Source organism: Thunnus maccoyii, chromosome 19 (assembly GCF_910596095.1).
Source record: "Thunnus maccoyii chromosome 19, fThuMac1.1, whole genome shotgun sequence".
In the NCBI taxonomy this organism is placed as follows: domain Eukaryota; kingdom Metazoa; phylum Chordata; class Actinopteri; order Scombriformes; family Scombridae; genus Thunnus; species Thunnus maccoyii.
In genome coordinates this window covers 17,317,844-17,340,020 of record NC_056551.1, presented here as the reverse complement: position 1 = coordinate 17,340,020, position 22,177 = coordinate 17,317,844, and the positions used below count along the sequence as shown (strand labels likewise).

General features: G+C 37.1%; 1 protein-coding gene across 3 annotated transcripts in view; it reads left to right on the top strand.

Moving 5' to 3' along the window:
- Positions 1-21,878, top strand: part of eng (endoglin) — a 44,223-nt gene extending 22,345 nt beyond the window's left edge. For 2 of the 3 annotated variants that reach the window (XM_042395779.1, XM_042395780.1), the window contains exons 4-14: positions 1,541-1,654; positions 5,799-5,976; positions 9,250-9,427; positions 9,527-9,629; positions 9,923-10,118; positions 10,596-10,747; positions 12,664-12,894; positions 13,242-13,308; positions 17,404-17,520; positions 17,605-17,652; positions 17,734-21,878. In XM_042395779.1, the coding sequence (XP_042251713.1) occupies positions 1,541-1,654; positions 5,799-5,976; positions 9,250-9,427; positions 9,527-9,629; positions 9,923-10,118; positions 10,596-10,747; positions 12,664-12,894; positions 13,242-13,308; positions 17,404-17,520; positions 17,605-17,652; positions 17,734-17,855 (1,506 nt within the window). In that variant the 3' untranslated portion in view covers positions 17,856-21,878. The remainder of the gene's footprint in view (positions 1-1,540; positions 1,655-5,798; positions 5,977-9,249; positions 9,428-9,526; positions 9,630-9,922; positions 10,119-10,595; positions 10,748-12,663; positions 12,895-13,241; positions 13,309-17,403; positions 17,521-17,604; positions 17,653-17,733) is intronic. The other variant, XM_042395781.1, reaches the window with a different exon arrangement.
- The last annotated feature ends 299 nt before the right edge of the window (positions 21,879-22,177 follow it).

The window sequence follows — 22,177 nt, the reverse complement described above, 5'->3', positions numbered from 1 at the left end:
TGTATTAAATTATGTTAATGTGTTTTTTTATACAGTATATAACGACCAGGATCAGTCATGTGTGAGAGGACAGTGGATTGCATATTGTAAGAAATACTTAAAATAATAATAAAAATACTGTTCCCAAAATTGTTCTGAGTGAAACTGTAGGTTTCTCCAAATTCTTATTATTACTGTTATTATTATTATTAATGTCATAGCATGGTTGTAATTGTCAAACTGTTTTTGTCATTACTTCACAGTATTATCACACTGTTTGCCACAGTTTTAACATTACAGAGACATTAGCATAAATTAAACAATGCAGCTCATTGCATGTCAGTTAAATAATGACTTTTGATAGCTTTTAATTTCATTTTTTTTGTGTGTGTGTTGACTTGTGCTGCATAGAGAAGTAATAATAGAACCAAGCTCCATCACCCCATTAATGCCTGTGTCAATACGGAGACAGACAGCAAAGACAGCTTCCTTCCTGTCTATCTACAAACCCTCCTCAAGTGACTGGCACTGCATTTTCTGGAGAGATGCATGTGTTGACATTTCATAGTTGCAAAAACAAGGATACTTGTCATATCCCCCACTGATTTTGCAATAGGGTAGAAATGGAATCAAATGTGTGCAGAATTAAACTGCATTTGGAACTATTTTTAAGGTTGGTGTTGCAAGCAAATGTGTGTCTGCTCAGTCAGCTTGAGGTCTGTTCATTTAATGACACTGTGTCAGACAGGGAGACTTGCGAAATGGAGGACAGCTGTATCAACTTTCACACACAAAACAAATGCTGGCTTGAAATTGGCACATTGATTTTGTTTCTGTATGAAACGGTCATAATAATAACTGTTCATTTTGTTTGTATTCTCTCTGTATAACTACATGGTTATGAATTTTCCAAAATTCTCATATTTTATGTCACGCTCTGTAAAATGCATAAAACACATATTTATGATGTTTTTCATCAATCATCATCCATCATGGTAGTAAAGCCAAAGAGGATTTCATTACATTATTGTGTATCCAGTTGACAAGACTGCACAGATACTGTGCTGTATGATAACACAGTTAACAGCTATGTGATAGGAGCCAAGAAACTTTGTTTGAAGTACTCAAAACATTTCATGAAGTTTTTTTGTTTTTTGATTTTACTGCTTTGTTTGTATAACACTCGGCATGGTACACTTACCAAAGAAATTCATGATGGGCTCCAATATGGATGGTGAAGAGTGGTGTGTAAGGAGGAGGATGTTGTGAATGAAGACTTATGCAACTTGATTTCTCTGTCTTATTAATCACTCTCAGTGTTCCACCTGGATATTTAGACCACTGCCAAACTCTCCTGAAACACAATCATAAACTCCAAACTATTGGGCTTCACACAGAATTAGAAGTTGTTAACTCATGAACCTGCATAAGCAGTACTGAATTTGCCGCTAACTAAATGACATATTTAAATATTTAAAAAATGCAGTTTGAACTTAATTAACCATGTAAATACAATACATGGTTGGGCTATTTTAAGTGTTTTGCTCTTGTTTCCTATCAGGATCCAAAGATATTTGAACTCAAGATGAGCAATGTCAACCCAATTAACCTAATCATCACATCACGAGAAAGTGCCTATGGTCTGCAGAACTTCAACACCAGTGTTAACGTTTATGTAAGTAATGTCTCTTTGTTTTTCTATATCAACTTTCAGGCTGTGTTCACACCTTGTACTATTCAGGGTGCAGAATGGATTGATGTGTCTGGATCACTTGTGAAGGGAAATGAATTCTGATCATGCACTATATGTACCTTTATTTACAATTATTTGTTTTTGTTTGATTCCATTACCCAGCCTGCTATTGGTATAAGAGGTTGTTTAACATTTGCTAACTAACCATAAAAAATGAACAGACTGTGGGCACACCAGTATAAGTGATTTTTTTTTCAGTAATGTATAATTTTTAAAGTCCTCCAGATGTACTTAGCTCTTGTCTAGTGCCAGCTGTTTTACGTACAAACTGCTCTATGGGCCTGTTAAAAGAGACAGTGAACCATGTTGGTTCTCTGTAGACATTCCCCAGTGGCTGCTCTGCATGAGGCAGGTTATGCTTCTGTGTTTTTATTATCCATACTATAAAATCAGTAAGAGAAGTTTACAGTGGTCAGCAACGAGAGGGGCTGATGGCATCTGCTGTAAAATTAATGCTCTAGTGAAACTGGAGATTTTGACTTTTACACACTGCTGTCAGGTTCTATCTGTGCATTAAACCCAGGGAGACCACAAAACGACTTTCATTCAGCTGCTTGAGTGTGTAATTAAATAGAAGGATAATACTGTTATGTTGGCAAAAATGCAGCTTTTGACACGGTTTAGTCATTGTGTTGTGAGACTATTATTGTATTTAAACTGACATCGCTAATGACTCTAATACAGTGAATCAAACATTGAAACACACCTTGTTACTCAATTTCGTTTTAACAGATAAGTCTTAGAATATGTCAGAGACAGTTATCATCAACTAATTGACTCATCTCAAACAGGAAAATATGTTAAAAAACCACTGAGGTGTTCAAATAAATGAGATTGCCTCAAACTAGATAAACTATTAACTCTAAATATGTTACAGAACACCTCATTTATAAATAAATAACATTAATACATTTAAGTTATGGTTAAGAATATTGGAACTAGTATCTGTAGATAAGGAACCTTATCATTATGAATAGTTATAATAACTTTAATTAAACCAATATTTAAACTGTTAAGCAACTTGGGTTGTTAGTGAAACATGCCAACTAATCATCTATAGGTTACATTATTGCTGAGCATTTTTCCAAAGCTTATTGGTCTGTGAAGTAAGTAGTTTCAACCTCCTGTGCTGTTTTGTTGCACTATTGTGCCAACTTTATATTGCACACAGTAGTTTTCAGTGTCAGTTGTACTTTTGTACAAATGACTGCAGCGCTTAGTGTTCTCTTGATTGATGAATGTGTTTTTCTTACCTTCCTTGCAGTCAGTCACCGGTGTCAGTCCATATCAGCATGCTGGACGGCATGGAAGTTAAATTTAGACTGAAACTTCCTTAGGAATGAAAATCACAGTTAACAGTTTATCATCTTTATCTCTTTCTTTTGCGAGTTAAAACCTTTGCAATCTTGGATAGTTTTCAAAAGTCATCTGGGGAACACTAAATACTGATATATGAGAGTTGGCTGCCAAATCGTAACCTTTTAGACATAAGAAGCTACTAAATTCACATAGTCCTGTTCATGAAATTTGTCTTGCATATCAGAGTATATGATAAAGAAAACCTCTAAAGTGCAAAGCTGTTTGGCAGCTGACTAATTTCATGTTGACAAAAGAGTTGTCATCAAGAGAGATGAATTAACGTCTACTGTGCTGATAACCTGTATGTTAATGTAATTTCATACTGACATGAATTAAAACTATTGGCTGCTGAAATAAAAAAAAACTGTTTTTTAAAGTTAGGATATGCTCAACACATAGTTAACATTATTGTAAACAATTTGCAGATGTAGATAATGTGTTAACACGTAAAAAATAAATAACTAAATAAAAGCTGACAGCTTACCAATTACAATGATGAAATGTTTATAGGAATGTCATCAGTTACTGATATGCTGACAGCAGCGTGATACCACATCCTGTATCATGTCCTGTTGAGGGCCTGGACAATTTTGGCTGTGACTACAGGATGTTTTCGTGGGATGAGCAGTATCACTGGGGGATAATAGTGTTTTACTGTAGATTGCAGTGTAAGAGAAACAGCATCTGTTCTGCATCTGCGAAAGTACGTCATCAGCGTGACAGCTTGGCTCTGTTTCACCATCACAGCTCTTGTTGGCTTCCCAAAGCTGAGTAGACAAGGTTGTTTTTAAGATTAAAAAAACGTGTGAACAGCAACATTTTACATAGCCCTATCATTCTGTGTGATAATTATTTTTTCCATTATATTATGCCAAAGTTTGTGAGTTGAAGCTGAAAGCAGATTTTTCACTGTGTTGCATGCATAATACTGAAGGATACACATCATCTTCCATAGCATGATAGTGGAACATGGATAGTTTTTACAGTCATGAAGGTTAGGGCGCCTGTTATAGAGGCATCTATGCAAGGTCATTGATAGAAGATCTCAGTATGTCAGGTGAAAAGATGAAGCTTAGCATCTGAACCTCATACATCCATCCCAGGACAGACTAATGGGGAAGGAATATCAGAAATTTCTGTGATCTTCAGTAAACAAAGATGCTCTTTTCTCTCAAAACATCCTTGAACTTAACTGTCAGCCTGCAGAATATCAAACTGATTCCACAGTGCCTAATCTGAGTAAAATTCTACTGTAATCGTTAAAACAACTTCCCAATTTCTCCCCATCCTTTTTTTTCTCCATGGCCTTACCCAGGTTCTATCATGACTGGCTTTCCTTCTTGTTATTTTTGTAGATTTCCCTTCACGCTATTTTTGATCCGGTGTCAATCAAATATTCATGTAGAAAGGCCGATGACTCCCTCAGGCTTACTTAGCTTTCACCTTTTTATTTTTTGTTTCGCTATTTGACACAAGGACACACACACACAAATAGTCACACATATTTTACAGCTCAGGAGAAGGCTTTCCATTACTTAAACAAATAAATTCACACTTAATTCACACTAATAGGCTGGTTTCCTCTTTTTTACACTTGGACCTCATTTTGGTGAAATGCTGAGCTGTAAAACATTTGTGGTTTGTGTTCACCCGTGGTCCAACTGTCCATCTGTGGTTGCAATATTGTGGTTAAGAATGATGAAAAGACACATGGAACAACAGGCTGAATTGTTGAGTCATAATCCAGGATGTATCACACTGCCCATGTGTGTTCAATTTAGAGCTCAAAAACAGATAAAACAAATAATTTCAACAAAGTACAAAAAGCACACAAAACATGAGCATTTCTTACAGATACTTTTGGTTGATGATCTTATTGCACTGTCCTATAAGTATACTTCCTTAAGCAAAATTTGCTGTTCTTGAGTGTCGGTGGGAATAAGTGTTTACAATATGAAGAGACGCAGTACTTGTACAGCACTTTATTTTCTGCTTCTGCCTCTTGACCGCTGAAGAAGAGAAGAGCAAATGGGTATAGATTAAAAATCTGTTAAAGGTTGAGCCTAAAAAGGAAACTGGAGCACATGTTTTCTTTCTTGAATTGTTATTTATTGTGTAAATAAATTTTACATATGTCTACATGTGCAAAAGCCTCCTGCCTCTTTCCCCAATGCCCACCCCTGCCTTCTTATTCATGCAAAGCTTAATGTAAACTCCATTATTTCCCATTGGCTCAGACGAGGAAACAGCACAGTCTAGTCGATGGGGAACGATGTATATATTTATACCTTGTATGGAGCCAGATTCCAGCCGACTGCGGTGACGCACAAAGCTAAAAAAGGTCCCATTTCCTGGCCCCACTCAGGAAGCAAAGGAAAGACCTTGGCTCCAACGGGGTTGTGCAACTGGGCTCGTGGACACTTAACCATAATAAACATTTCTTTTTAACAGGACCCTGCTAAGAGAATAGAGGGAGAGTTGGGTGGAGGGTAAAAAAAGTAATAGTACAGAATGAAAGGGACAAAATTTGAGCAGACATGAGGTAAATATGAACAAATACAAAGCTGGCTCACTCAGTTCTGTGGTATATTTGTAGTGCGTAACAGACAGACTCATGCCTTTTAGGACCTGGGTGATTCTGACTCTGTTGTCTCTGGAAATTGTATTTAATGAAACTAATTACAATGACTTTGGCTCTACTTTCCAGATATCCAATGACTCCAAAATTTCCTTATATCCTAAACAAAACCAAACCAAGATTCCCCACAAAGTAGACCTCCCCACTCAAGATGAGGAACTGGTCAAGTGGGCGACACAGAAGTTCGGGGGTGTGACTTCCTTCACCACAATCCAAAATCCAAAAGAAATCCACTTGACAGGAACAGGTGAGAATTATTGGTGTAACCTGGCTAATATTTTAAGGACACAATTTTAATACTGCAATTGTTTCTTCCTAAATACTGTAACTCATAGGCTTAATTTGGTGAGCTGATGAGAGTTAATTTCAAAGTTTGTTAACATGCCAAACATATGATAGGAGGATACGTGTAACACAGCATTATAGGATTCCATCACATCACCACAATACTCTATAGTATTGTAAATAACTTTCTGCCTGCATAAGCATTTTAGATTTGTGAACCTTGGCACCCATGATTTTTTTTTTAATCTGAAATATGCTATCAGCAACTTTGTTTGGTCTAAAACAACATATTTGGCGCTGCTGAGAGAGAAGTAATTGCAGTCAGTGCACCATACAGTTTACATAACTCAGCAGCGGGGCACCAGTACAGTAATCAAGAATGGATGTAGTGCTGTTTCCAGAGCTCTCTCTCTAAAATTCATCATTAACCATTTATCTAAAGTGTGTTTGAAAAGCTTTTGTGATGAAATCACTGAGAAAACACTGTGCTTTGATGTTCACATTGCACTTAAATTGTGAAGTCCATACTGCACTGAAAATCCTTTTTTAGTGCCCACAAGTTCTACTTCTTAATTTTCATGGAAATAAATTAGATTAAAAAACTCTGATTTCACTGATTTCCAATGTGGCCGTCAGTTTATAGGACAATAAGCCTCAAAACTACACTCCTTATGCATTGTTTCTGAATAATGTAATAGTGCAACATGGACAGTTTTTTCAACCATAGATACACACTTACATAAAAATAAATGGGAAAGGAATCAAGTATGTTGTTTTAAAGTTTTTTTTTCAAACCACAAAACTAACAAGTATGTGATATTATAACTTATCTCTTATCTACACTTTAACGTAAGAGTGACAACGACAATGACAGACCCCATGCTGTTTAATATTTGCAGTCTTCTATGTACTGTATGGGCCAAACACCAGCTGCCATGCAGCCTTTGTCCTACAAGGCACCTTAAACCAATGAGGGAATATACAGTCTAGTGAAATATATCACTGTGTATAGTATGCACTTAAAGGTACCCTAGAGTCTTCGACCTCTAGTAGAGCTATTGAGCAGTTTTTTTATGAGTGCTCAGGGAAGAGGAAGACTGCTATCTCGTTGTTGTGTTGTTTAAATTATTCACCCTGACCGTATATTTTTATAGGATAGACAAATTGCATTTGATCATATAGGAACCATCAGTTCCTCACTTAATATTTTCATCAATGTCAAACTCATACTTTTCACATTTTATATGTACATACTAATACTGCCCATAATAATTTGCACTAAATTGAGGATCTGTGCAGACTTAAAGACAAACCTGCTGAGAAACAGTTGTAATTATTTTACCATTAACATATGGAGCACCAACCATGCAGAGAGAATGTTTTGCTCTGTATATTCCAAAAATAATCTGCACAACTACTGATTGTAAAGCTCAGTAAACCTCTCATAGAGTAATGCTGCATGTTTGAAACACAGTTATACCACAGTTATACGTATATATTGACAGACTCGCCATATGGTAAAGCAAAGTGCTGGGGACTCATCAACATTCTCAGTGTTGACAAGACAACATTGCATATGATAAATCATTTGGAAGCTGTGGACTAATAACCACTGATGCTGAAGATGGAGGCACAAAAACAGAAGCTCTTCGATCCAAACCTTCAGCCTTCATTCATGGCTGAATGAAGGCTGGACTTTGAAGATATTACTGGCTGCTATTTCCAGCAGCAGTAGCAGCAGGATATTCAGTGCAAGCACAATTATTTCCCAACAAAGCCTCCTTAAGGCGGTTTGAGCCAAAGCAGAGCTCTGACATGGGTTTAGATAGAAGTTAACATTGGTGATGCTGGAATTGTGGTGGCTGATTTTTCAAAATACTGTGAAAAACAGTATTTTGGAGTAATTTAGTTCTAATCTCTCTCTTTATGATTGCCTGACTTTCTCCAGCTGTATGAACTATAGAGTTTGAGGAATATTTCTCTTTTCTCTTTTTAAATATGTTTAAATTTTAAGGAAATGCTCAACCACTCTTCGTTTTAGCTTAGTGTTTTAACTGACTCACATTCAACAAGGGCATTGAAAATACTCAAGCAGTGGAGCAGCTTACAAATCTATCTGTATCCCTTGGCCTGTATTGGGGTATTAGGTGAACTTGCGTAGGCTTTGTTGTAGGTGTTTGAAAAATGTTTGCAATGACTACACAACAATCTGTTGTCAAGTTGAAGGCTGGCTGAGTAGCTGAAAAGAAAACATGCACATGTCCCTGAGGTTTCTTTAATGTCTCAATGTGTTTTGATATATTATTGTCATGCTATTGCGAGTGAAAAAAGTAGTCACATAATAAACAGCTTTGAGAAAGCGACTTTTAAATTCTAGTTTCCCAGCTACAAGCCAATCATGAAACCAAAAGTAACTTCAAGTGATATTGCACCGACAAATTCCCTGGAGGCTTGAAAAGTGGCTGTTAAAAGTTGGTAGTTTCCTTTATGATGGAGAATAGTAACCGTAGCCAGTTTGAATTCAAGTTGGTTTACTAATTTTCAGTTGGAATAAAGCTCTCTAACCACTCCTGTATCATAATCCACATCTACGTGCTTAGCATGTTCCAAACGCATATTTTTTTGACAAAATAGCTGAAATATATGCTGCTGTATGTTTCACACTGCTTTCCTGTGGGAAACTGATATCATCCTCATTTCCAGCACAGCATTTTAAAGCCAAACAAAATGTGCGTAGCCATTTGAGCAATGCATCAGGGTGCACCTGTAAACCATCAGTTGCCATTATTTGATCAAACGCTGAGAATAGTGAGCTCACATGGGGCTGCTCCTGCAACATCTTCCATAGAGGGAAAAGCAAGGTGCTTAAGCGCCTGCCCTGGCAGTTTGGTCTTATGTTGTAGACTGGACTATGGCTCCCTAGTACTGGCTGCTGAGTAAAACACTTTATACTAAAATTTCTGTTCTGTTGCCAGCCATAGTGAACGGAAGTAGCCTCTCAGAGCATCACATTCAATGAAACAAATCTGTTAAATACATATAAGAAAACAGGCTTTAATTGTAATTGCTTATTGCAGCTACTACCTCACTGCCCAATTATTAAAACAGAAGTGCTGGCAGTACATTTTTTGTGATGTCTTCTTTATTATACGGGTTATGTAGAAATTATTTTATTTTCTCATAATTTCCATTGAAATGTCATTAATATTTTATATTAATGTTTGTGCTTTTATAGGAACCAAATCTGGCTCTCGTGACTGCATACTTAAGAATGAAGATCCATCAGAAAAACACTTTATGAAGACGATTTATAAAAATGTACACAGTTCAGTCAAATCTTGCTCCCCACTGCAACAGAACCGTGGTGAAGATGAGCTTCATATCATCAACATCCCAGAGAATGCCAGCATTCGGTAAACCTTGGGATTTACAAGACATAACATCTTATGCATTATTGTGCTATCCCCATTGGAAAGAAATTCTCTTTTAATTTTTGATTCTCCATATTGCAGCAATATATCACTTCGCACGGGCACAAAGAAGACCAACATGTTCCTGAGAGGTCCTCAGGGCACCACATGGATCTTCCTCAACCCGCTGTATACAACATTTGGTGTAAGCTTACACACACACACAATCCAGTTGTTAAAGCACAGAGAGTTATCATATTTATTGTCCTGCAATAACATGTGAGATTAATAAGAGGATAAAGACTCAACTGTATGTGATTACATTGTTGTAATTAGTGCGATATAGCTCACTTAATAACAAGGCTACAGTAAATGATTTCCAACACAAAATAAGCTTTCCCCTGCGTTTGAAATTCAGCACATTATTGACTGAGTACTTGTACATGACAGTCTGTAAGTCATGACTGATTTATTTCAACTTGTCTGCCTTATCTACAGTCTAACAATGAGATCCTGCTGCCCACCATCCCACATAAAATTCAGCCTGTTTTAACACTGAACAGTGACAGAGCAGAGGATGTGCAAAGGATGGCTTTAGATCATTTTAAAGCCAGTACTTTCACCAGCTACACTGAAATCAAACCAGAGGGCTCTATGGTTTTACTGGTTTTCGAACAAAAAGAAACCCCTGCAGGTAAGATGATGAAAGGTAAAACAATGTTTTCAACTTTGGGACTTTTTCTACAGAAAGAGTACATGGAGTATTGCATGTATAGCCCACACATAATACAGGTTATGCAATGCTAGCAGTGAGATGGGAAATCATGAGGATAGAGTCTGCTGTAACAATAATAGCAAAAGAAATATTGTTTATGGTAATGTCTCATCACCCTTGTCGTTATTACCACATTCAAACTATTATTTTGCATGCATAATGCAAAAAAATACCCTTATGGTGACATTAAACCCTTATGGTTTTTTAAGCTCTCAAAATAAGCCTTAAATTTTTTTGCTATCTCCTAAAAAAGATTTTGTCTTAGCCCCAGAAAGAGTGGTACAACTGCATAGAGTCCACAGAAAAAGGCACTCTGTATTAAGTACAATATAAATTCAAGACAGTGATAACATTGATATGTATGGCTAATTTTTTGTTGATCCATTTCTCTCTCAGTTACAGAAACAGTACCAGTTCCAGTCATTTCCATTACAACTAACGCTCCTCATCAGATGCCTCTGTTGATGCAGCTATACGCCTCCCCAGATTACCGCTCTCCCCTGGACCCTAAAACCAAGGTGCAGAGTGACAAGAGAATTTATGCAGAGGTAAGAGCCTGCGCATCCTCTTGTCTGGATCTCATGTTTCCTTACTCAGCTCCTGCTCAGAAATTGCTCAGAATAGATGGTGGATGTTCTTAGAACAGTTAAATGATTTGACTTTTTTGAAAAGCTGTAGCACACATAAATGATGAAACGTGTCAGCTTTTTCCACATATGAGAGGAAGCTGCAAAGGAGAGATTAAGGTTGAAAATTCCAGAAAGTAGCTTTGAGTAGAAAGTTGGCCAATGAATTAGATAAGTTTAATTTACACTATTATCAATGTACTGTGTAACTTCATTCCTTCTGATGTTACCTTTGGGATAATAATGACACAACAGAGACTATGGGCCTCATGCAAGAAGCACTTGTACGAACAGATTTGTTAAAATGCACTGATTTTCTTAAAAGGCACATACGAGTAATTTATAAGAACTTTTGTGGCATTCATCAATTTTCTCTTAGGTACAAATGAAATTTATGCGTGGTCCAGACCTGTAGTACATGGTCAATAGATCATCTCTGCCTTTCTTCACTTGGGAGAAACACTCGTTTGATTTACAATTATAATGTCCTAATCTGAATTAATTTTGAATTTAAATATGATACTGAAATTAACAAAAAAAATTAATATGTAAGTAAAACCACCTTTATACAAACAAAATTTATATTCTGTTTACCATATTTTCATCATCATGGCTGCACATTTATTTAAAAGGTTTTTCAGATTTTATTGGCATATTATGGCACAGCAACTTCTACATTTCAGGAGTTGTTGGAAACTTCTTTCACTCCGACAGCTGCCTCGTGTCTCTCTGCAGGTCTGTCAAGTATCATCTTGTGTTGCAGCTGACAGTGTAACATCACCTGTAGACTATAATAGACTCCTGTAACATCTCTGTGACTGTCACATCCTTTGACTGCCTCCCATCACGGAGCGCTTTGCTTTAGAAAGATGTTTTTTAGCATCTAACTTCATGTCAAAGCATTCCCTCTCTAATTTCTGTCAGAGTGCAGAGCTGTTCTGATGACACGTTAGCTGGATTCATATTTCCTAATTGTGTCGGGTCTCCTACTGTCACTCCTAAATTTGTTATGTTTGTATTGTTTTCTGATTTCTGAAAGCAGGACTTGAAGGAAAGACATTTTTGTGAATGAAACTCGCCCACAAGTGGAGCAGAATGTGGGGCCTTATATGGCAATTTTAGGGGTGTGGATTATGCTAATGATCACATCTTATGAATGCGCACCTCCCCATAAACAAATGGCATTCATCAGGCTGAAACAAGCGATTTACAACAAGTTCAGGCAGTTACAGTAAGAGAGTTTGTTGAATCCCATGTAGGATTTTCTTATTTTACTCTTATTGCTTTGTGCAAGAACAAATACAAAAGAAAAATAAGAAAACATTCATGCATGAGGCCCATTGTGACTGATTTCTTACAGCAGTAGAAAGACTTATTACATATAGTACATTTAATCTCTATTTTGGTCATTCTGTTCCAAACATTACAAAAATTAATACATTTCTTGCATTTGTTTTTGTCAGTTGCTGGAATCTTTAGCATACACCTTTAGTACCTGGACAGATTGCAGTTCATGAGGATTTACATGCATGTGTCATAAATTCCAAAGAACACAATGTAAAGTTTTGTGGGTCATATGTTGCTTTTTAAAATTTTGACATTGAGTTTTAATGTAAATATTACTATAAGCATTTCACCACACTGTAATGTTGTGTAGGAGGTTGGAACACAAACACAATAGCCAATGTAAGAGGAGAATACATTATCTGATATCTCTGAAAGGCTTGGATATTGTTTTTTTATGCTCTTTTTGCAGGTGTAATACCTTACTGTGCTCAGCTGATGCCCATTTGACAGATTCTACTCCAATTTATTTAATGTTTTCTCTGTTTTTATAGATTTCAGGGAACACTTTAGGGGATATTGTTTTGACCATCAAGGTGATCCGCTGCTTTTTGCGCTCCAAGGGCTCCTGCCCTGTAGTGAAAGAGCTACCCTTCATTTCAGAGGCCTGCTCCTCGAATTCATGTCCCAACAGCACACGAGTCAGCTTTTCTTTAGATCAGCTCCAAGAGCTGACATCCACCACGTGGGACCTGGAATGTGCTGTCGATGTTTGCTACAGTGAGGTAGGATTTTATTTCAAATGTATTATTTTTATGTACATTTTTTTACAAATATGTCAAGGGAAAAAGTTTTTATTCATAAATACATTTATATATTTAAATTACCAAAGCAATTTAAATGTTTAACAACTCAATGGCTTTGCATTGAAAAATATAACCTGTGTTACAGCTTTCCTTTGGTTGCCTTAAATATATACTGCCTGGTGTAATTTGTATAATATTCATGGAGAAAGTAGTGTTAATGAGGATCTATTGCAATGTAAATGTTGGCACAGGATATGGCCTCTCTTTATTTCCAGCACAATCAAAATACTTAAGCTTAAAACATTTTTCTTTGACCTGCTTGCTAGAAATGCGGAGATGGAGGAAGAGTGAAGAGGAATCTGGAGGTTACTCAGCCTTGTCTGCAACCACCAAGTGAGTTCAGTTTAAACTCCAAAATATGGATCAATACATTTTTGAATCGAACACACTGAACACTCTGAAGCAGATTCTACTTAAGCTAGAATTGGGTCAGATTTGTATTCATGTAATCTTAAGCAGCTTTTTCATTTTTTCCATATTCTGCATTTTCCATATTTTTACGGTCCTCTACCTACTGTACTGTTCTCTCGACTCCCCTTTTAAACATATAATTTAAATGCGTTTCTATAAAGCATACAGTTTATAGAATTACTGCACTATCTACATACAAATTCCAATTTGTTGGTAGGCTACCAGGACCCAGCTTATTGTTTTTTCTAGTATTTTGTCATCTCTGTGTCTTTCTTTTTTTAATGATTTAAGTACTAAAACTGTCTTCCCATTAATTAAAAGACACACAATTAAATGTGAGATTAGTGATTTTGTTGTATAAAGATGCAGTTCAGTAGAGAAATGAATTTCAAAACAGTATTTGCAACACTATGAAATACAGGTGTAAATATAAGTTTTCTTTTTTCTTGATTTTGTGATAAATCACATTTAAAAATAACTTTTATTTCTCTTACATTAATAAAATGTACCAAACACAACAAATGTAGAAAGGTCCTGTCTCAAAAATGATCCACACAAAATTGTAGGAACAGTTGTCCTGATGGTGGTGCTATAGCAATTGCCTGAGTTTATTTTCTTTTATTTTTGTCACAAACCCTTACTATGAAGATGAATGTTTAATATTTAATTCTCATCTAACAGTAAACTCGCTGAACTCTCAGAAGAAATACTAAAACTGTTAAATTACCTTTTTTGCCTTGAGGACTTAATTGCTAGTCTGGATTCTTGGTCAGTGTGTTTGCTGCTTGCTGTTATAATTTTCATTCCTATTGTTGCTTTCTGTGCACAACAAATACTGTGCAGGCGGTTGTCATAGCAGTGAACTCAGGATATGCAGTGAAGGCTGTAAGTGGGTGCGGGGCAGGGCCTCGTCCTTTAGGAAGGTCTGCAGGCTGACCTTGTGGCCACAATCAGAAGTAATGGCCCTCACGGGAGGGGGCTGAAGTCCTTTGTGTTTCCAAGGGGGTCTGACTGTCTTGCTGTCCAAACACATTCACTGGCCCTGGTTCTATTGTCAGACCAACAGTCAACACATTTGAGTCAAACAAGGGAAAAGTGTCTTTTCTTCAAAGAAAGGATAGATGATTAATTTCTAGGAAAATTCAGATGAATCAGTTTCTGAGCCAAACAACACAAGGAAGTAGATGTTGATAAAATGGGGGAAAACCTGGAGTTTGTCATACTTATTTGTAAAACAGATAATGGATTTGTATATTTCTTAAGCTTCCTTTATCCTCTGTTTCTGTCTAGAAGAGAAATATAATGGTTGGTATGTCAGTGTTGCAGCATATGTGGTGGGGAAGCTGACTAAACTATTCATCCATGCTTTCCTGTGTCCTGTTTGTCATCCTCTCCTCTGTTTTGCTTTATCTTACGTAAATGGAAATATTTCTCTGGAGACTAGGACTTACTAAAATACAGGAATGGAACTAGTTGTAAAGGAACATCCTTTTTTGGTAGGTCTGTTTTTGAAGTTCCTTTCATTAGCCAGTGTCAGAGTTACAAGGGTTATATCAGCAGGACTAGCAGACTACATTCTGCTGTGAGCCATCACTGGGCAGCACTGAGTGCACCATTCAGCAATCCTTCCTGTTTGGTAGTTTCCATACAGAGGGCTCCAGGGAGTCACAGCACAGGCCTGCTGTCTGCCTCCTCCTCTCCACCTGCACTGGAGCTTCTGCTTCCTGCTCCTGTTTATTCAGCTTTGCTGTCAAAGCCACACTTATACAAACTAACACGGCAACTGATTACAGAAAAACGTCTCAAGAGAAAGCCTGTAAGAGTGACTGTGATGTTTCTGGCCTATTCAGGGTCAAGGAATGTTCCTTGCTGATTTATCAACAAACTGGGTTGGCTGCCTGCGATGCAGTCAGCCCAAATGCCCACAAGATGTCACTATTTCTGTGCTCTCAGCTGATATTAGGTATTGTTTAATCCAATATCAGTACGATAGTGTTTAAATGAAATTAAACCCTATGGAGTCACACATACAATATAAGGCTTCCAACTCCCATAATGTTCATACAGTTAGGCCATGCATCAAGGCTCACCGCAGAGGCAGGTGCAACACTTCACACACAAAAATAATTGAAATGCACATGATGCACAGACTGGTGGCAAGTTTCCTGTCGTCTGTCCTCCATGTCCTCTCTTTAATGTACAATACTTCAAGAGAGGCAAGCTGTATTGTATTAAGACTAGTGTAGTACATAGCCTAGCACATTCCACCAGGAGGCAGGACGCAGCAGAGGCAGGTGAGAGAAACTCTTGCAAAGGTGATGATAGGTTTCTTCCAAATGTTCAGGATACTTGTGGCATCTCTACAGGTAACAATAGTAAAGATGAAGATGAAGGGGAGAGGGAAAAGCATATGTTTTACTGATATGTGGGGACTTTTACAGCTTACTGGCATGTTGTCAGACAAATCTGTATCAAATGTTCAAAATTTAAGTCTGGAAACAGTTTTGCAATTCAGTTCAGCCAGGCTAAATACAGCACATACTGAACCAGTCAAAGTTAAGATGATAATAACCTTCCAAGCTCCCAAACAGCTTTCTATATCAAAATAATTTAAAAAACTGATTTTGGTGGAACATTTTAAAGACATTTTTCAAGCATTTCTGAACATTTTTCATGTTTTTTCAGCAAAGCTTAGGTGTCGGAAGAGTTAAACATGACATTTGAGTGAAGGGTTAAACTGTAAATTATCTATTGTATACCCATCTTTACATCATTCTCAAGGTAATTCATTCATGGCCTTGCCAGACCACAATGAGTGAAGCAAAACTGTGGGGTGGCCTTGTCAGGCTATAAATACGATACTGTAAGTCAGAGGCTTGAGCGCGTCTTAGTGTTTCCCTGTTCTTATACTCTTTCAGAGCTGTTTTGAGGAACAGTGATTTTTTTACTGCTGCTGGCTCACAGTTTTATGTTTTGTATTAAGTTTGTTAGCAGTGAAGCACATTGTGCGGTACAAGCCAACACACAGCCAAAGAACAACACCAGCGCCAGACTTCATTGTAAATCGAAATTTGTATCATTAAATCAGAACAGAGAAAATTATTTACTTTTTTATTTCAGCTATGCAGAGACCTTAACCCCACACTAGTTATGAATTTAATGCATACATTAAATTTATTATTTAGAGTATGTGCTTTGCTTGTATTGTCATGGTAACTAAGAGGGGGGCTGAAAAGCAGTATTAAAGGGCCATACCATATTGTTAGTCACTTTCAAATCTACACTATAAATCTTTAAATCTTTGAGGCAGCTGTTAGTTTTGGCTCAGTTAGAAAATCAACTTAAATATTGGTTGGTAGCTTCCCATTATAGAACATTTTGTTTTCTCTTTTTTTCATAAAAAATAATCAACATTGCATAGTTCTGTATTTGAAAATGGACTATTGTAAAACACATCTTTATTGGTGCATTCATGGAGCCTGAATTTGAGATTCAGCTGCCTAAAAACATTGTATGCACTAGACACACTAGTGCAGCTACTGTTAAGAACTGCAGGAAAATTCAACACTTTGCCTTCATGTCCGCAAGGCTTCTCCAGAGAAAATAGCCAGTGCAATCAGGTTTCTGAAATCCTTGAAATTGAACTGTTATCCAGGTGAAACATATTATATTATATATTTTTGGACATTTGCAATATACTGTATAACCAAACCACTGTTGCATTGAGAACTTACAACTGCATCACCATGCAACAATAACATTGCTTTGACAAAGAAAACCCAACTATTTTAGAATATTCACTGTGATTGACTACTCACTGTTCTGTATGTTCTGCATATCATGAATATACATGAATAACTTGGTTGCTGCTGTAAAATATACCCAGTTGTAATTATTGGGGTAAAACATGCAAAACCACATGTGATGTTGATTAAAGAGGTGTAACTTGTGGTTGTTGTGATTGTTGTTGTTTAACTGAAGCTTGCATACATTGTTTTTTTCATCTGTATGTTTCAGCCCCACCATGCTTTGATTTTGGCCTACCTGGTGTTCTGGGCATCGCATTTGGAGGGTTCCTGATTGGAGTTTTACTTATTGGAGCACTGTGGTTTATCAAAATAAAAACAGGTAAATGTAAGTGTAATGATTTTGTGTTTTTTGGTTGAATATAGATCTGGATTGTCTGGATTTGAAGTGATCTCATTCTGCTTTATTCAGGGTACCCAACTGGACTAGACATGAGCTCAACTGCAGCAAATCTTCCTGGTGAGGAATTTATCTTTTCCTTTGATCAAGTTTCTTTTTTTTCGTCAGGCTCTTACTGGCTTTTCTCTCCTCTCTCCTCAGGATGTCCCTGCTCAGGAGCAAAACGACAACCTGTTTCCACCAACCCTTCCCCCTCTGAGAACAGCAGCGCCAACGCAAGCATTGGAAGCACCCAGAGCACACCGACCAGCAGCATGGCATGAGATTATGGTAATCTCCACCACCAGCAGGGCCACCATCTCCCTTCAAAGTCACCTATACGGGTTTTGTGCTTTTGTATTCTTTAATAATGCTCAAAAGGCATTTTTGCCCTCCTTGCCCCCCTTTAAATTGTCATTAAAAAGCGCAACCCACGTCTTTGACACACAAGCCTGGAATGAATGTGATCTGGGAGTTTGTAATGGTGGATGGGAGGGGGGGGGTGACGGGTAACAGAAGTCTAATCAATGGCTTCTGACGCTCACCTCTGCTGCCTCTCTGTAAAGTCAAGCTCCTAGACAGGAAGTTAAAGAGGGCAAGAGAAGAAAAAATTGGCTCCCAGAAACAGGAAAAACAAACCATATCCCCCAAGAGCTAACAGGAAATTCACTGCATTCCTTTCAATGAATTGTGCTTCTGTGATCGCAGTACAATAATAGTTAGACAGGAGACAAACCAGTCAAAAGACTGACTTTGAAAAACAGATGAAAAGCTGTTTTGCATTCACATCCAAGCGACAAAAATATGAAGGGCTTTTGGCTTGGTCAGTCCTAAAAGGTTATCAACAACATCTGTGGGACTGAAAAGCTCAACATGTTAGGATCTCAAACAACTCAATGAAATGCTCGCTCCAAGGTTTATTTGTCAAAATTAGTATTCAAGGTCAATGGTTAACAGCTACCTCCTATTATTTAGAAATCTGGGGCTAAGTTTAAACTTAAAACTAGATTTCTCTGGTGAATTGATGTTATTTTCTGCCTTTTTACATTTTTTATTCTGTGTCACTGAAGGTGAAACTTGTAGTTGACCTTCCAGGTTATTTGTAGCTCATGAAGAAAAGGTTTTGGTGCAATTCAGTGCTATCCAGTAGCTATATCAAGGCCTTCATATCAAAAGAGTTTTTTCCCCCCCGTGTTTATTTCAAATTACAGAGAAATATATTTGATTTCCTATTTGCTGTACTCAACAAATCATCGTAAATTGCATTTATGGCCCAAAGGTAGCAATAAATTATGAACCATTAAGAAAAATTACTTTTATTTATGTGAGCTCCGAAATAATCACTTTTATAATGTACAATACCGCATGCAGAGATATATGGCTGTATTCAGAGCTGAGTAATGTCCCCGTAATGAGGAGTTAGCACCAAAACTCAGACCTCAGACTCACATATCGACGTAAGCACCACTCATACAGCTACGCCCACAGGGTGGAGTTTCCCCAAAATAGACTGTCTGGAGGTGGAATCCAGTAATTTTCCTTTGCACAACATCCAGTCTCACCAGAATCTGTAATAAGTCCATCACCACTGCCTGAAAGTTTGTTGTAACCACAATTCTTCTTCATAAAATTAATGTGTATGTGGTAACAGACACTGACATACATAAAAAGCCCTTTATGTCCTGTATTATTATTTTTGCTGGTGTATTCATCACCCTATAGACCTAGATGCAGCAGTTTGTGGTGTATTATTCCATCCTACATTAGAAGATCAAGACTCGACATTAAGCAAGTGCAAACTGTCCACCCTACTTCCTCATATTTAATGTCTTTTCATTCAAAATGCAGTCTGCCACTAATGTTCCTCTCTGTCTTGTGATTGAAGATGAGTGTGCAGAAGGGAAAGAATTTTTAGACCTCTAATGGATGTTACGGATCAGCGATGCATTCAGAGATTCCGCTTTGGCAAACAAGCCATCCTTGATCTCTACTACACGCTGAAGAACTGCCACCTCAATATGACCAAACTCCTAGAGCCTTTTTTCCTTACGGCAGGGGGGGAGTACAGGTACTAACAATAGGCTGTAATATTCTATTCTGAATTTCATATTTAATTGGCATTTGTTATGGAGAAGAAAATGAAATATGTGAGATTTCCTTAAAGGCATACACAAATAAAACCTGGCAAACTCAGATTTGTGGACTATATTGGTAAATTTGATAATCTAAATTTAAAAACCTGCAAGCTCCCCTCACTAAATTTTGACACTTTTTCCTTAACTTTTAAACTTTAGCTGCCCATGAAAGTCACCAGCTCTGAATACAGCCAGTGGGACTGCTTAATATAATCAATAGTATCAGTAGTATGAGAGCTACTTATTGCTACAATTCATCAATCAGTTGTACTGTACATGAAGTATATTTTTAAAATTTAAAACTGGTTTTATTTTCAGCTGTCACATGTCAAACATTATGATATGGAAATTAGTGCCTTGTTAAAATGATTAACTTCTACTTTCTACATTTGATAGGCTGCATCAGCCATTGCAGTGCTAATGCTAGACAGAAGCTGCATAGATGCATGTTGGGGGCTTTCATTAGGGCTACAACTGTAGATGGACGGTTGATCCGTGAACCCACTATTTGTTTCAATGTACAAATGTAAATGTATTTGATGTTTTTATTGCTACTCTTTTCACCTCTATAAAAATATTCCCATCTCACGTCAAGTCTTGTGGTATAAGTAAGCAGGCAATGTTTCAAAAAAGAAAAAAACAATTTGTAACCACATAGCTGTGTTAAAAGCACCCGAAATTTGATGTTAAAGGTTTTCTTTATATACATTTGATACACTGATGTACTTTTACTGATGCATATACTGTATATTCACATTCCCAGTAGTTACTCACTTTCTGATTTGGATTGTTAAAATAACTTATTCACCTTCAAACTTAATCTTAACAAAAAAAAAGATCAGTGTTTTCCAAACCAACACTGCATTTGTAAAATGTTTCCTCATTGTCTGTATTTGAGCTAAGTAGCTTATTCCCTCTCTCTCACTCAGTGGGTGTGTGCATGTACGTTTTCCTGTGCATGTCTGATTTTCTTTGTGTATTTGTGTTGAGACAGAGAACAAAGAGGGCCAGTACAAATTGCCACTTGAGTATTTGTGCAATATGATGAGGTAAACTTGTATGTAATGTCTATATGTAGTTTTTTTTTTACTATGTTTTTTTGTAAGTGTTGTATGATATTCTATTCTTCTACTATTTCCTTAACCTGCTTTGTTCTTTTCTGCATATGAAGAACTGGGACAAACCCTAATCAAGGCACTTATTAAATGCACAAGATTTGTTTTGTATTTGAATAGTTTTTTTCCCAACATTTTTTAAAAATTCAGTTCATTCGGTTTGTTGGTTTTACCCCTGTTTGACTTATCCCCTACTGATTCCCCTACTGTCCAAAAACATGGCATAACTTTGCTGATACTGACATCCTGACATTGTATTATGTTCATTGTACTATCTTCTGTGGGTGTGATGGGGAAGTACATTCTCAAACAGAGTAGCATCCCAGTTAAATATGCAACACTCATGTGCAGTTAGCAGGAAACATTCAAACTTAGAATGTGGCAGGTCGTTCGTTGGCGCTACTTTTCTTTTAATTTTAGAAAATGATTGCAATATCAGACAAAGTCTTTCCTCCCCCCTCAAATGTCACGTATTCTGTACCTGTGTTAAACTAGGCTCGGTGAATGCCAAGTTCTGTCTGAGCACTGACAGTAAAATCGGACAGGCTGTCAGTTAATTCACTTGTTAAGCCTGCAGATCCCTTCGTTACCTCTGACAACAGCTTCCTCCTCCTCAGACACTCTGCACAGTTAAATGAAAATATGTGTGCTCTGGGTGTGCATATACTACAGTCTATGTACTGTATGTGTATGTGTGTGTATATGTGTGTGTGTGTGTGTGCGTGTGTGCGTTTGTGTGTATCTGTGTAGGTGTACAATAGAAACTATGTCTACATTTATGTGAGCGAATTCTTCCTCCAGATTCTTAGCCTTGTCCAAATTCAGAATTCTTACCAAACAATCTGAAGTCTTAACTACACGTCAGAATGTGTGCTTTGGTTTTATAGAATATAAAATGCAATGTTATTTTTGTGCTAGAGTGGGCAGCCATTAACCCTTTAAAATGGGTCCATTGGTTGAGACAGTACTCAACTGATGTTGTGTATTTCTATGTTGTCTCTGAAGAAATATATGTTTTGTCTGAAATTATCTTAATAAAGTGAATATGACAAATGTTCTATGTGTTTTTTAGTGTGTGTTTTACAGCCTTGTTGTATTGAAGTGAGTAAGCCAAGTGGTGGTGTTGGAAAAAACAAACTCCCAGGATACCTGGGATCTCTCAGGATATCAGATAGCAATATCAGAGTTATAACACAGCACACTTGGCAAAGCACTGACACAGAATAAAGAGACAGAAACACTACACACTCTACTCAAAAACATATTAATAAGAGCATGTTAAAAACTTATCAAGGACTCCAAAATTCTGATTAAATTTGTGTGTGCTTAAACATAGAAAGGAGTCATTACCATCCC